Raw genomic sequence first — 13003 nt, 5'->3', positions numbered from 1 at the left:
TCAGCTTTTAGGGGATGGCTATTTTTGCACGTTATGAGGCATTAAGAAAAGAAATCAAGGCCCTTGTGGCTGAAAACGAGGAACTCAAACAGCTTGTGTTGCTCCTTCGTGAGAACCAGGAGCTGAAGTCTGTCCTTCACAACCAATTCAACGAGAGAAATCTGCTGCCCGACTTTGAATCCAGCCGGATTGACCAACAAGGTGGCCTGGGGGGGGGGGTTATTATTGGGGAGTAAAATGTTAGAGAGGAGATTATTTTTATGTACATCTAAAATTGGGATGGCTCAAATGCCACCCTGAGAATCCATCAGAGGCAGGAAATAAGCACGGGCAACAACAGAAAGGAGGGAGGAGGAGGAGGGAAAGGTAGAAAGGGCAAAGCAGAGGAAGTAAGGGAGGGGAAGCAAGAGTAAGAGAAGAGGGTAAGGAGGAGGAGAAAAGAGGAGGAGGAGAAAGGAGGGAGGAGGAGGAGGGAAAGGTAGAAAGAGCAAAGCAGAGGAAGTAAGGGAGGGGAATTAAGAGTAGGAGAAGAGGGTAAGGAGGAGGAGAAGAGAGGAGGAGTGGGGGGAAAGTGGGGAAGAAGAAAGGAGTGGAGGAAAGGCAGAGAAGGGAGAAGACGAAAGGAGCAGGGTTGTTGCAAAATAAGATGGAGACACGGGGTGGCAAGAAAGGGACCCCAAATGAATGTTGATAACGATCAACATTAATGGTTAACAGATAAACGTTGAGAGCACCTATAAGAATGTATATTTGTGAATGGACTTGAAAGGAAAACATAAAAACACTTTCAAAGGGGGGGCCATGCGCCCTTGGCTCCAACCAAAGAAGACTCCTGCCCAGGCTATCCTTGGGCCCCAATGCGGCCCTCCCCCTGGGTCCCCTGGGCTGAGCTGCAGCAGTGGCCCCAGAGGTCAGGGCAGCTGGGCAGACCTTGGGACCGCTTGAGTGGAAGGCGGTGACAGACCAGCTCCACAATCAAGCGCCATTCAGACCCGACTCTCTGCGGGTGCCATTCCTGGCTCTCCAGCCAGCGGGGGGAAAGTTCCTTGAGGGGGGCCCACGAAGGGCTGCTCCCCAGAGATGAGCTGGGAGGGAGACCTTGTGAAGCCACGGGGGACACAGAGGCTCCTCCGCCAGAGATGGCAGGAGGACGTCCAGGAGAGCCTGACCAGCAATGCTGGCTTCCATCGCCATCTGCCTCCGCCCAACGTGATCCCCACTCACCCGGGGGGGACCCTCCATGGATTGCCACGATGACCTCCGTATCTCTAAGCCCTCCCCAGCCCTGGTGGACGGAGACGGGGCAGAGGTCCCCCACCCGCCCTCTGCGTGCCCTCAAAGAAGAAGGGGTGGAAATCTGCAACGTCTGATAGGCGGTTGTAGGCGGGGCCCCAGGTGTTGGGGAGGCTCCGTGGGGCTCTTTCCCCACGGCAGCAGAAGGCTGACCCCGGCTTCCCCATCTGTCCTCCTCACAGAACCTTTAGCCAACCAGGCCTTCCTTGACGCTTCCGACGACTTGGATCAATCCCAAAATTCCCAGAACGCCAGCTTGCGGCTGGGCATTCGACAGCGACTTCCAACCGGCCTCAGCACATCGTACCCTCTGTCCTCTCCTCCACCAGGAGCCATGGCTGCCAGTTTCCGGGGTTCCCCTCCACGCTTCCAGTTCTGCCCTCCCACCCCCACAGGTTCCATTTCAGGTGAGTTACAGGTGCTGAGAGGGGCCGCAGGATAAAAACGGAATTGTTCAGATCCCACGCAAGGTGCCTCCCGTCCGGGCATCTCACAGGAGACATCCCTCCTGTTCTATGTCAGGCAGAGTCTAGAGGTCCTCCGGGCAAGTGTCCCGGCTCAACAGGGCCCAGCCATATTTTTCGCTCTGATGGGGGACTCTGAGCTGCCGAAAGGGAGTCACAATGGGCTGTGATAGGACAGAAGCCGACAGGGCTGCAAAGGCTTCAGGGATTCAATCTGTTCCTCCGGGTGTAGCCCTCTGCTGAATGGGACATTGGCCTGGGGTGCAGACATGGGCCTGTGCTGGCGCTCGTCCACCAGCGATCCTCACACTGGCCAGAGGAGAGCTCCGGAGGTCTTGTCAAGGTCTGGCTCCAATCTTGCCTGCAAGAGATTTGGTTGTGCAATGTGGAGCCAAGCAGGAGAAGATGGTGTAACCCATGGCCTGGAGAGGATGCAAGGCCGGTCCAATACTCAAGAGACACAAAGGACAGTTGTGGGTGTGGGTGTGTAATTGTGTGTGTGTGTGAAAGAGAGAGATGAATGCTGGATTTGAATGTAGAAGATCTGTGAACTCAACTTTCCTTATCGGGGAGAGAATATTTCTCTTGGCGTGAGGGACCAATAATTCTATAATAATTGACAGCCGTAGATGCAGCCCTCACCCAAACAAGGAGCGCAATCACTCCATCGGCAAACCATGTTTCCCCTGCTACAATGGCAGCCCCCCTGTTTTTCAAAATCCTCACAGCAATTAGACCTTCTGGAGAGCAGCCTTTTCTTGGGGGCCAACATGAACAGTGTTCATCTTCAATTCTAGTTGTATCTCTACATACAAATCTCGGAAATATTCCTTCTGCCATCCCTTCACTTCTCTCAAACTATTTTACCATTTTTATTTTTTAATCCTATCTATGCTTGCGGAGGCTCCTTGTTTAGCCTCTTCGCCTACTTCTGAAGCAATTTGTTTTCCTATTAAAACTGCATTGTATTTTCTTCTTTTTATAATCTTAACAATTTACTGATCTTTTTTTTTGCTACATTTTGCACTTTTGTTTATTGTTTATAAAGAGTCACCTGAGTGATGCAAATGAGTGTGGAGCCTCCTTGGAACTGCTGAAAGGACCATGTTGTAGGCTGGAGATAGATGATGTTGTATCCCCCCCACCCACTCTGTTGAGATAGGGCTGTTCAATTTGAAAATAGACGGCCTCTTTGACCCCCCTTTCAAGATAGCAATCCTCTCTTTCCAAAATGTGGGCTTTGCTGTCTTCAAGAATGGCCTTTGTCTTTTAAATACTGGTGGGCTGCTGAATCTAGATAGGATGACAGCCACTAAACCAAGAGATGCTCTCTGTGCTGTGACTGGATTGCCCCCCCCCCCAATTTGGTTAAATATTTAAACAGGGCATACATAACATGATCATAATTTTGTAGATGTCAGCCCTGCTCCACCTGGAGTGGAGACCTGGAAGATGCTGTCTTTTATCACTTCAGCCACGAGAATGCTTGGGGAAGGGGAGAATAGGGAGGCCTGACAATCCTCATTTTGATGACGATGGTGGTGATATCATTGATTCAGTCATGTCCGACTCTTGGCGGTTCTCAGGGCCAGGTGGCCTCTCCACGTCTTCCGATCTTGCACAGCTTCTTGGAGTTGTTGTGTCAAGCTTTGAGGGTGTCTGGTCACCGTCTCCTTTGACGGTTGCCTTTTACCCCAAACTCTTCCCAACGGAATCATTTCCTCCCATGAATTACCCCGCATGACACGGCCAAAATAAGTGAGACGCAGTTTCGCAATTTTGCCTTCAAGCGACATTATGCACTCTAGTATTTGCTGGTAGGTCACCTTTGCTGTCCAAGGAATAAGCATTTGTCCCCTATTGATATCAATTCCAGGGTTACCTACAGTATAAAGCATTGCTTGCAAATCAGGGGGATTTTGTTTTATACCAAAGAGCATCTGAGTGGGCTGAAATAAGCCCAAAAGGGGTGGGGGGTGGGGGGTGGGGTGGGGAGACTGAACTTTGCAGGTGTTTTACAAAAGAGAAACGTGCAGGAAACCTGAATGGGGAGAAGTTGCTGGAGATACACACTAGCTTGGACTTTGCCTGCTTGGATGTCTAGGCTGGCATTTCTCAACCTGAAAGTTGCTGAAGTTGAGAAATGCTTCCCTGGACAGAGGGCAGCAACCTCTGGTGCAGGAGCATCATCTTCTTGTGGTTTGAAGCAGGTCCTTGAAGACGTCTCTGCACGACGATTCTGACGGATGCTGCTTCCCAGCAGGTGGTCATTCACACCCACCCTGCACACCACCTAACGATGGTGGTACGGAATAACCAAAGGGCTCTGCCTTTGCCATCCACGGGGTCAGAGCGTGAGAAAGCTGCCAGCTGGTTAAAGAGGCCAGAGGTGCACATTTGACTCTCAGCAGCTGCCAAATCTGTATAGGGATCTGTGTGAGGAGCTTAGGACCGAATCTCCCCAAAACAAGGCAGTTGGAGGAGAGGCATTCAAAGGAGGCGGCAGGAAGGACCCGTCTCTCTCTTCATTAAATCACAGAGAAACTGTACAGCGGATACTTACTTATCAAATAAGCGGAAGGAAAATTAAATTCTTGCTGAAGAATCCAGGAAAGGATATTTAACAACAAAGAATGGCTTGGTTCTACAGCGGGAATCTCCAAATTTGGCAACTTTAGGACTTCATCATCACGGGGTTTGGGGGGGGGGTTTCAGGACTGGAGGTTTTCAAAAAGAGACTGGACAGCCACCTGCCTGAAGTGGTACAGGGTCTCCTGCTGCAGCCCCAGGGGGTTGAAGACCTCCAAGGCCCCTTCCAGGTCTATTTGATTGGACTTCAACATGGCTGGCTGAGAAATCCTTGGAATTGAAATCGTAAAGTTGCCAAGTTTGGAGAGCCCCACACCAGAGCACTGAATATGCGAATAGGATCAGGGTAGGGGAATTCTTCTCCCTGTTGGTAGACCTGAAAACCACCATTGATCTCATAAATGGAAAACTGAAAGGTTCGGGTTGGTGGAAAATGTTTAAACTGCTCCTTCAATTCCACTATTTATACAACTGGAGCTCGGCATGAAACCAGGTCTCTAATTTATTCATTTTAATGTTTTTGAATTAGGAAAGGTTCCCCCCTCACACACACACAAAATATTAGCGATAGGAACACACACACACACACACACACACACCATTGCCGTAGTGGGTGACCTGCATTTCAGGAGGCCTGAGCAGATGGAGCCTCCTGGATGACCCCGGGCAGCAAAATAAGGGCGCTTTCCTTTGGGGATGGAAAGTTAAGCAGTTTTCTTACCTTGGGGTTTGTTTTACCAGCAGATGGTCTTGTTTATTGTAGATTAATGTTGTTCAAAAGGGTTGATTTAAGCCTCAGTCCACAGGAAAGAGGACAGGGGAAAGAATGAACTCTGGGCTTCTTCGGGGCATCATTTGAGATCATGCCCTTTATATGCTGATTTATAAAGTTTACTAACCTGAATTCTGAGGAACGCTTGGCAATAGACAAATAGCAAAGATTAGAAACGGGATCTCTGCTATGGATTTATGGCATTTTGCACATGGAGATTGTATCATGGGTGGCAGCTTAGACCTATGCCAGCCAGGAAGCTCCAGAGCAAGCTGCTCTGGGCAACTCACAATAACAGTGAAACCAATAAACAAACAAAAAATGCAACAATAAGAACTCTGAAACAAAAAGACAAAAATCCAGTGGATCGGCTCCCTGCAGACGTCGCAAGCACTCCACCCCTGCAGGTTTTCAAGATGAGTTCGGATGGCCATTTCTTCCCAATGGGGAAAGGCATGGGTATCAAACTCGCGGTGTCACATTGCCGTCACATGATGCATCGTGACGTCTCCCCCCTTCACGGAGCTGGGGTGGGTGTGGCCCGCCTGTGAGGCATCCAGCCCGTGGGCCACCAGTTTGACACCCCTGGTAGAAGGTCTCCCACTTGGGCTAGAAGACCTCCAAGGTCCCTCCCAATTCTGTTATTCTGTTGGTGTCTGTTAAGTCCTGGAACTCTTGGACAGAGAAGCAGAAGACCTGCAGAATGAACTCAGAAGAAATGGTGAAGAAGGAATGTGAAGAAAGCAAAGTGGATGTCAGAAGAAACCATGGGAATTGCCAAGAAGGGAAAAGAACAGAAGCCAAAGCGAGGAAACTCTGGCAAAAACTCTCCAGAAGGAGCTTCAGAGACTTTCAGAGAGCTAGGAGAAGAGACAAGGAAAACCAGGGTTACGACTCCCAGGACAGCAACAGGCACGGAAAAAGGGGGAGAGTCTTTCAAAAGATCCACTGAACTCAGAAGGGGTTTCCGACTTCAAACTGGCAGCTAAAGCAGACCGAGGGATCTTGCGTGGCTGTGAGGAGATCCAGGGAAGGTGGAAGGCGTGCACGGAAGCCCTCAGCACCCAAGAGAGGCCTCGGAAGAGCAGACCGTCGCATTGTTCTCAGGAAAGATTGCCTACAGGTCCACAACCCATAGTCCGCACAGAAGATGAAACCGGACTGGATCCGGGTTGGCAAAAGAGTGTAACAAGGCTGGACATGCTGCCCTTATTTTTTTCAGCCTATATACTATTAAAGGAAGCTGGGTTGGAAGAAGATACTTGCAGTTTTAAAACTGGAGGAAAGAAGACCAATATGCTGTGCTGCTGATGACAGCGCCTAGACAGTGAAAAATGCAAAAGATTGGCAATCTCTAACCAAGTCAAGGAGCAAAGGAAAAAAGGAGGTTAAAATTAAATGTGAAGGAGGCCAGATTAAGGACAACAGGCGCAGTTAGCCTTAGAAGTGGCAATGAAGCTGCCAGGGAGGCCAACAGCTTCTGCATTTTAGTCTCAACCATGAACAGTAAAGGCCGAAGCCTTTGAGAAGCACCCTGCAGAGGAGCCCCCCCCTGGCGGGTCCAGGCGGGCCTTGGAAGGCTCTGCGCCTCCAAAGATCAGGCTCACGGGAGCTCCGGAGTTCCTGGGATGCTCCATGGAAGCCAGAATATCCTCCGGAGGGAAAAGGATCCAGAAAATCTCCCCCCACTGAGACCCTTCCCTAAACAGGAGAGGTTTCCCTTCCCTGAAGGAGTGGGGTCCAAGGGTGATTTCCGGTGGAGGGGGGCAACCCCCCAGTCCTTTCAAGGCAGGCAAGATCCCCCCACACACACCCAAAGAGGCCCTTGCCAGTCCTCTGCTCCCACCACACGCCCCCTCCCGGCCCTTGAACATTTTCCCATCCGTTTTCATTTATCAGAATTTGGACAAGGGCCGCGTTTGAAGGGAGAGAGTTTCAGTGCCTGGGGTTTTAAACTGCAAGGGGAATGGAGGGGAGGGGGAATCAGAGACCGGAGGGGAATCCAGTGGTCATCTACAGACGGAGTTGTCAGTCGGACCAAGACTTTGGCTGCCAACGGTGGTGCCTCTGCGCACCCAGGCCAAGGAAGGGCAAGAAGGAGCATTTCCAAAATGGGTAGCACACCCTGTAGGTGTGCACATTGTGCCACTGAGACCCGCTCTCCTTGGGCCTCATTCCCACAGCCACAGCTGGCTTTCTGCCCAAAGAGAAGGACTCTCAGCGTCACCGGCTGCTGCCTCCTGCTTGACCGGCCTCTTGTGGGCACTCGCACCCTGCCCTCCAGGCTGTGGGCGTGAGGGGGACTCACTGTGCCCTCTTTGGAAGGATGCTGTGCCCAGGAGGGCTCCAGCCATTGCTACTGTGCCCTGCTCTAGAGCCAGTTTAGGGGCCGGTTGCCCGGGGATGGAGGGAGCAGGAAAAGGGGTGGTGGTGTCCCAACACCCACCTACCCCCTCTGCATAGAGCTCCTTGGGGAGGGCGCATGGCGGGGTACATCCCTCCGTTTAATGAAGTAAATCATGTTCTGACCGAGGGCAACTGAGGAAGCGCCACCCGGGCATGCTGTGAGCGGAAAGTGGGCGGGCGGCTCTGCAGAAGGGCGGCAGGCGGGCGCCCAGCCGAACAAGCGGGGGGAGGGAAGGGGCGCAAGGCGGCAGGGGCTGGATTGGGACATGATCAGGAGGCCGCCGCCCCTTCCCCGAAAGCAAAAGACCCCGAGGCTTCCGGGGAGCCAGCGGGAGCCCCCTCCCCGCCCGGCGCTCGCTCAGCAGACGCTCTCTCTGTTCTTTGCAGCCAGCGGCGCTTCCAGCCCGAAGTTCGCCGCTCCTGCCGTCTCCCTCCGGTCCGCCAGCTCCCCGGGCTATTGTCACGAGTGCGCCTTCCCGTGGCATCCGCACCGGCCGCCTTCGGCCCCGGCCTTCTCCTGCGGCGCCCGCCCGCCTTTCCTGCCCTGCTGGCCCCAGCCCGGTCCCCAGCGTTTCCCGGCAGCGCCGGATCCTTGCGCCCGCGGCAGCCCCGCCGACTACCAGGCTTTCGGCTTCGGCCCCGCGCCCGCCCAGCCACCGCCGCTCGCCTTTTGGATGGGGGCGGCCGGCGCGGAGGCGGCGGCCGGCGGCGGCCTCTTCTTCGCCTCCCCGGTCCAGAACGCCTTTCCGGCCCCTCCGCAGGGCAGCCAGCGCCCCGCCGCTCCGCCGCAGCCCCCCGAGCCCTCTCCCGGCCCGGCCCCGCCGCCTGAGGTCGGGAAAAGCGAGTCCCCGGCTCCAGAGGAAGCCCCGCAGCCCCCGCGGGCGGAGGAGAGCAACGGCTCCGTCCAGCGCCAGGGCGCCGCCGACAGCAGCAGCAGCACCACCGGCACCACAGGGGAAGGTGAGCAAGGCGGCGGGGGGAGGTTTCCGAGCGCGGGATCCTTTGCCCAGAGACCCTGCCCGGCCCGTGGGAGAGGGGCGCCCAAGACCCCCGCGATGCGCGCAGTCCCGCCGCTCCGTCCAGCCTAAGCACTTCGGGCCAGCCAACGAACCGAGAGCCGGCGCCACCTGCTTCCCGCTTCCTCCCTGAAATTTCAGGTGGAGTTAAAAAGCGGCAAGGCGAAGAGGGGCGCCCGAGCTCCATTGCCCGCCCCGCTCTGCCCTATTGGCTCGGCCGTCTCGTGCTCGGACCCCGGCCAGGGCGAGCGACCCCGCCAAGTCATCCCGGGCCCGCCTCCCGCCCGGCTGCATCGGGGACCCCCGCCCTGCTTTGGAGCGTCGTAAGGGACCGAGCAGGAGGGGCCCTGCGCCCCCTCTGGCGTTGCTGGCCGCTGGGTCTCCGCCTCTCCCCCCTCCGACCTAGCTTTAGCCACCTGCTGGGGCGGGGCTGCCGGGGACGTGGCCGCAAGTGCCGCTGCTGATTGGCGGTCTCTTGCAGAAGCCAATAAGCAGGAGCGCCTTGTGGGCGAGGTCGCCTTTCAGCTGGACCGCCGCATCCTCGCCAGCATCTTCCCCGACCGAGTCGGCCTCTACGGCTTCACCGTTAGCAACATCCCTGAGAAAATCTCACAGGTGAAGTGATCCCCCCTTGCCTGTCCCGGGGAGGGAGGGGGGGTTACCTTTGTGGCAGGAGGAGATGCTCTTTGTCCTGCCGGGTGTGACAGGGTCTGCTGGCTTCCGGCTGAGGCCCCTCAGTTTGGGCAGCTGCAAGACAAACCCGCTCCCCACGACCTAGAGTGACCTTTGGGGCTTTACATAGCAAAAGCATCCGCCTCCAGCTTCTCCTGTAGTCAGGAGGGGGCACGGTAGGTCAGGTAGTTTCCCCCAACTACCCTTGTTTCCCCCCCCCCCCCCCACGCCCTTGTTCGGCCCACAGAGGCTGCTTTGCTGGACTCCCTCTGAAGGGGGGCAGCCGTGGCTCTCACCCATCCTGGTTACCGGGCTCTTCTTCCCTCGGAGGCCCCAAGTGAAGCTCAGGCACCCCAGATGGGCATCTTGCCCCCCCCCCAGCCGCCCTTCTCACGTTCCCCTTCTCTTCCCAGAGAGAAAAGGACCCCTTCCTGCAGCTAAGTCTGGAGCAGTCTGAGGCCGCCATGGAGCGCTACAACAGCGTCATGGACACCCTGAAGCCCCTGGGCTACAACCCCCAGCTCCACCCTAGCCTGACGGAGCGCATAGTGAACACCTTTGGCATCCTTCGCGGGCGGCCAAAAGCCTCCAGTCCCGAGGCAGCTGCCTACAGCGACGTCCAGCACTTGGAGGAGGTGGTGAAGAGCATGGCCCCTGCCGAAATGCGGGAGGATTGCCTGCTGCTGCTGAGCTGCCTCCACAAGCTCTCGCAGGAGGACGGGAAGCCCCTCTTCATCTGGTGACCCCCCTTCCCCCCCATTGTGCACCCCCATTAAAGGCAATAAAGGTCTAGAAAGGACTGGCTGCCGTGTCTCCCTCTCCATCCGGAGCCCAGGCGTCTCTGCCCCTGCCAAGACCTGTACGGCACCTGGGGGAAAAGCGGGTCCTTTCTGGGGGGAGGGCTCTGGAGGATGCAGGGAGTCCCTGAAGCGAAGTGTGGGGGGGCCAGAAAAAATCCCCCCCCCCTTTAAGGCAGGGCTTGTATTAAAAATTAACAAATCCCAGGCCAGGAAGATTGGGGTGACATAGATGTGATGTAAAACAGACCAAGGAACGTTTCCTAAGAATTGGGACACCTGCATCCGGTGTTATACGCAGATACCCAATTTATAGAAGACAATGGAATTAAGCATAATTAATGGGCTTGGAGGATTTGCATAATTTTACCTTCCTAAAAGAAAACAGATTAATTTTGTGCCCCCAAGTCATAGTTGGCTCTTCCTGAACACCGAGAGTTTCTCCCTGACCTTCAATCTGGTCTTTAGAGCTGGTCAGCAGTGCAAGTGATCCCAGGGGGCCTTGTTTCCTCTGGCCTTTCCTGGCCCTAGAGACGCACCTGAGCGAGAGGCCTTCAGCTCCTGTGCTTGAGGGAGGAGAGTTCTGGACTGGTCAGTTTTGTTTCTGGGACAATCCTGGGCTGGTCCGTCTGACGTCTTGGCCGTCCCCTGCCCTTCCGAGCCCTGAGTTCAGATGGGTCAGTGCTCTTCATGTTCTGCTTGGACCTTTGCTGACGGCTAGGAGGCTCTTCCAACGGGGCATTCTCCACATTTGCTATGAGACCCTTGGCTGCTGCTGCTTCGTCTGTCGCTTGCCGTCTCTCGGGAGTCAGTCCTTGTATTGGAGATGGCCAGAGGGATGGTCTCCCTTGGTCTTCTGGGACTTAGAGGTTCTTGGGAATAGGCAGCACCTCCTAAGGCATCTCGGATGCTGACCTCTCTGCTGCTCCGTCTTTTAGTACAGATAGTCCTTGACTTACAAGCACATTGGAGCCTTCCCTGCACTCTGCCGGCTGCGCCTTGCCCTCTTCTTCCCCTGGCTGCTGGCCCAGGCACTGGCTGAGGGGGCAGACTTGGCTCTGCCCCCTCATCCCTTGAGCTGCTGCTGGCTCTCCAGCCTCACCCGGCGATGGAGGGAGCTTCGCCTCACCCTCCCACTGTCTCCTCCCTGGCAGGGCCTGGCAACCTTCCTTTGGCAGACGAGGCTCTGCACTGACCACAGGGATGATGAGGCCGCAGGCTCAGCCTAGCAAGGTGTCATGCCCCTGTCGGAGCCGGACTCTGTGGAGGAAGACAAGCCAGAACTGGAGCCGATGGAGACTGAGGAGGCGGCTTTGTTGGCTTCGGAGGGACGTGGGGAGGAGCAGGCCGAGTCAGGCTAAGCCCTTCCGTTATTGGGACAGCTTGTAGGCAGGGGGGAACGGGGGCAGGAGGACCAAGAGAGGGCAAGCAGTGAACATGAGGAGCGGCGGAGCTCGGGCAATGAGCAAGGACCACCCCCTCCTGATCCCCGAGCACGGAGAGTGGAGGGAAGGCGGGAACAGCACAGGCTGACCCGACGACTCAGGAGGAGAGCGCCCTGCCCCTCTTCGCAAGGCACATCTGGGGATGAGACTTAAGGAGACGCTGTGGGTAAACAAATATTTTGCCCCATACTATCATTGTGTCCTTGTTCTCCTTCCATTTTAATACACAATGGATAACTATATTTTTTTAAATTATTTTTTCATCCATTCCTGTTAATATCTGATCTAGTTCTGTTAGTTCTTTATAAAAACCATACATTTTGGCATCTTTCTCATATTAAGATTGAATCTGCACTTGTGACACAAGGACACCCCAGTTGGAGATCATCTCCCTCCAAAGTTGCCATTCTTTTTCTTCTCCCTCCCCCCCTTCCTCCCTCCCTCCCTCCCTCCCTCCCTCCCCCCTCTCAAACAGACACAAAATTCTTTAAAATACTTTTTCTTTTCCTCACGACTGGCCAGGCCTCCCTTGCCTCTAGTGAGTGCACGTCCCTCTACCAATATTCCATTGCATCCTTATTTGTGTATTTAATAATATGTCTTTATAGAATCACCTATCTCATTCTATTATTTTTGCAATATGAAAGAATTCTCCAACATTTTATATTTATGCATCACTACTTTCAGCTGTATATAGAATCACAGTTTGTCCATCGAGTATACATAGGTACATTGTTATCATTGTACATCATATGTTCAACTATAATTGTTATTCCTTCATTTTAAACAAAATGTTCTAGGTATTCGATTCATGTATATACCAATATTCCATTACATCATTATTAGTCTATTTAATAATAATAATACATCTTTATAGTATCACCTATCTTATTCTATTCTTACAATATGAAAAGCTTCTCCAACATTTTTCATTTCCATGTTTTTTATCTAGCCACTGATAAAACAAGTCTCTTACATTATAAAATTGTATATCTTCTTGTTCTCTGATTTCAAATGTCAATTTACTCATTTCAGCACATTCCATTATTTTTCGAATAACTTCCTCCTGTGTTGTATTTTCTCATTTTTCCAATTTTTTGCAAATACAATTCTAGCTGCTGTTAAAACATTTACAATGAAATATTTCAAATCTTTATTTTATGTTTCTGGTATAATTCCCAATTTAAAAAAATTTGGTTTAAGGTCTATGTGTTTTTGTATCATTTTCTCCAACACGTGTGGATTTTAGTCCAGTATCTTTTAGCTTCTACGCAAGTCCACCACATGTGGTAATATGAGCTCGGTGTCTGATGACATTTCCAACACTTTTCTGACTTGTTCTTGAACATTCTTGCTATTCATTCTCGTTGGGGGTAGATGCCACCTATAAAACATCTTATACAAATTTTCCTTATATGCTGTTGACATAATTTTATAATTTTGAGACCACAATTTCTGCCATTTCTCTAATTCAATCCCATGTCCAAAATCCCCCCCCCCAAGATATCATAGTTTCTTCGACTTGTTCTTCCTTCAGCTTAATCTCTAG

The 13003-nt window shown here is 53.2% G+C and overlaps 1 protein-coding gene across 1 annotated transcript; it reads left to right on the top strand.

The window, feature by feature from the left end:
• Window positions 1–14: 14 nt before the first annotated feature.
• On the top strand, window positions 15–9955 carry SPATC1 (spermatogenesis and centriole associated 1). Its single transcript, XM_032222363.1, has 5 exons — window positions 15–201; window positions 1476–1700; window positions 7912–8484; window positions 9022–9155; window positions 9626–9955. Exons 1-5 carry the CDS (start codon window positions 15–17, stop codon window positions 9953–9955), a joined length of 1449 nt encoding a protein of 482 aa, XP_032078254.1.
• The last annotated feature ends 3048 nt before the right edge of the window (window positions 9956–13003 follow it).

This window comes from Thamnophis elegans, chromosome 8 (genome assembly GCF_009769535.1).
Source record: "Thamnophis elegans isolate rThaEle1 chromosome 8, rThaEle1.pri, whole genome shotgun sequence".
Lineage (NCBI taxonomy): Eukaryota > Metazoa > Chordata > Lepidosauria > Squamata > Colubridae > Thamnophis > Thamnophis elegans.
The sequence above is the reverse complement of the archived record's forward strand: the minus strand, read 5'-3'. Positions and strand labels throughout refer to the sequence as shown.

What these genes read in the sequence shown, in the direction of transcription:
- SPATC1 (XM_032222363.1), top strand. Translation starts at nt 15, where the DNA reads ATGGCTATTTTTGCACGTTATGAGGCATTAAGAAAAGAAATCAAGGCC. An exon ending in CCCCACAGGTTCCATTTCAG is followed by an intron (nt 1,701 to 7,911) that starts GTGAGTTACAGG and finishes TGTTCTTTGCAG; the next exon opens with CCAGCGGCGCTTCCAGCCCG. An exon ending in TCCCTGAGAAAATCTCACAG is followed by an intron (nt 9,156 to 9,625) that starts GTGAAGTGATCC and finishes TTCTCTTCCCAG; the next exon opens with AGAGAAAAGGACCCCTTCCT.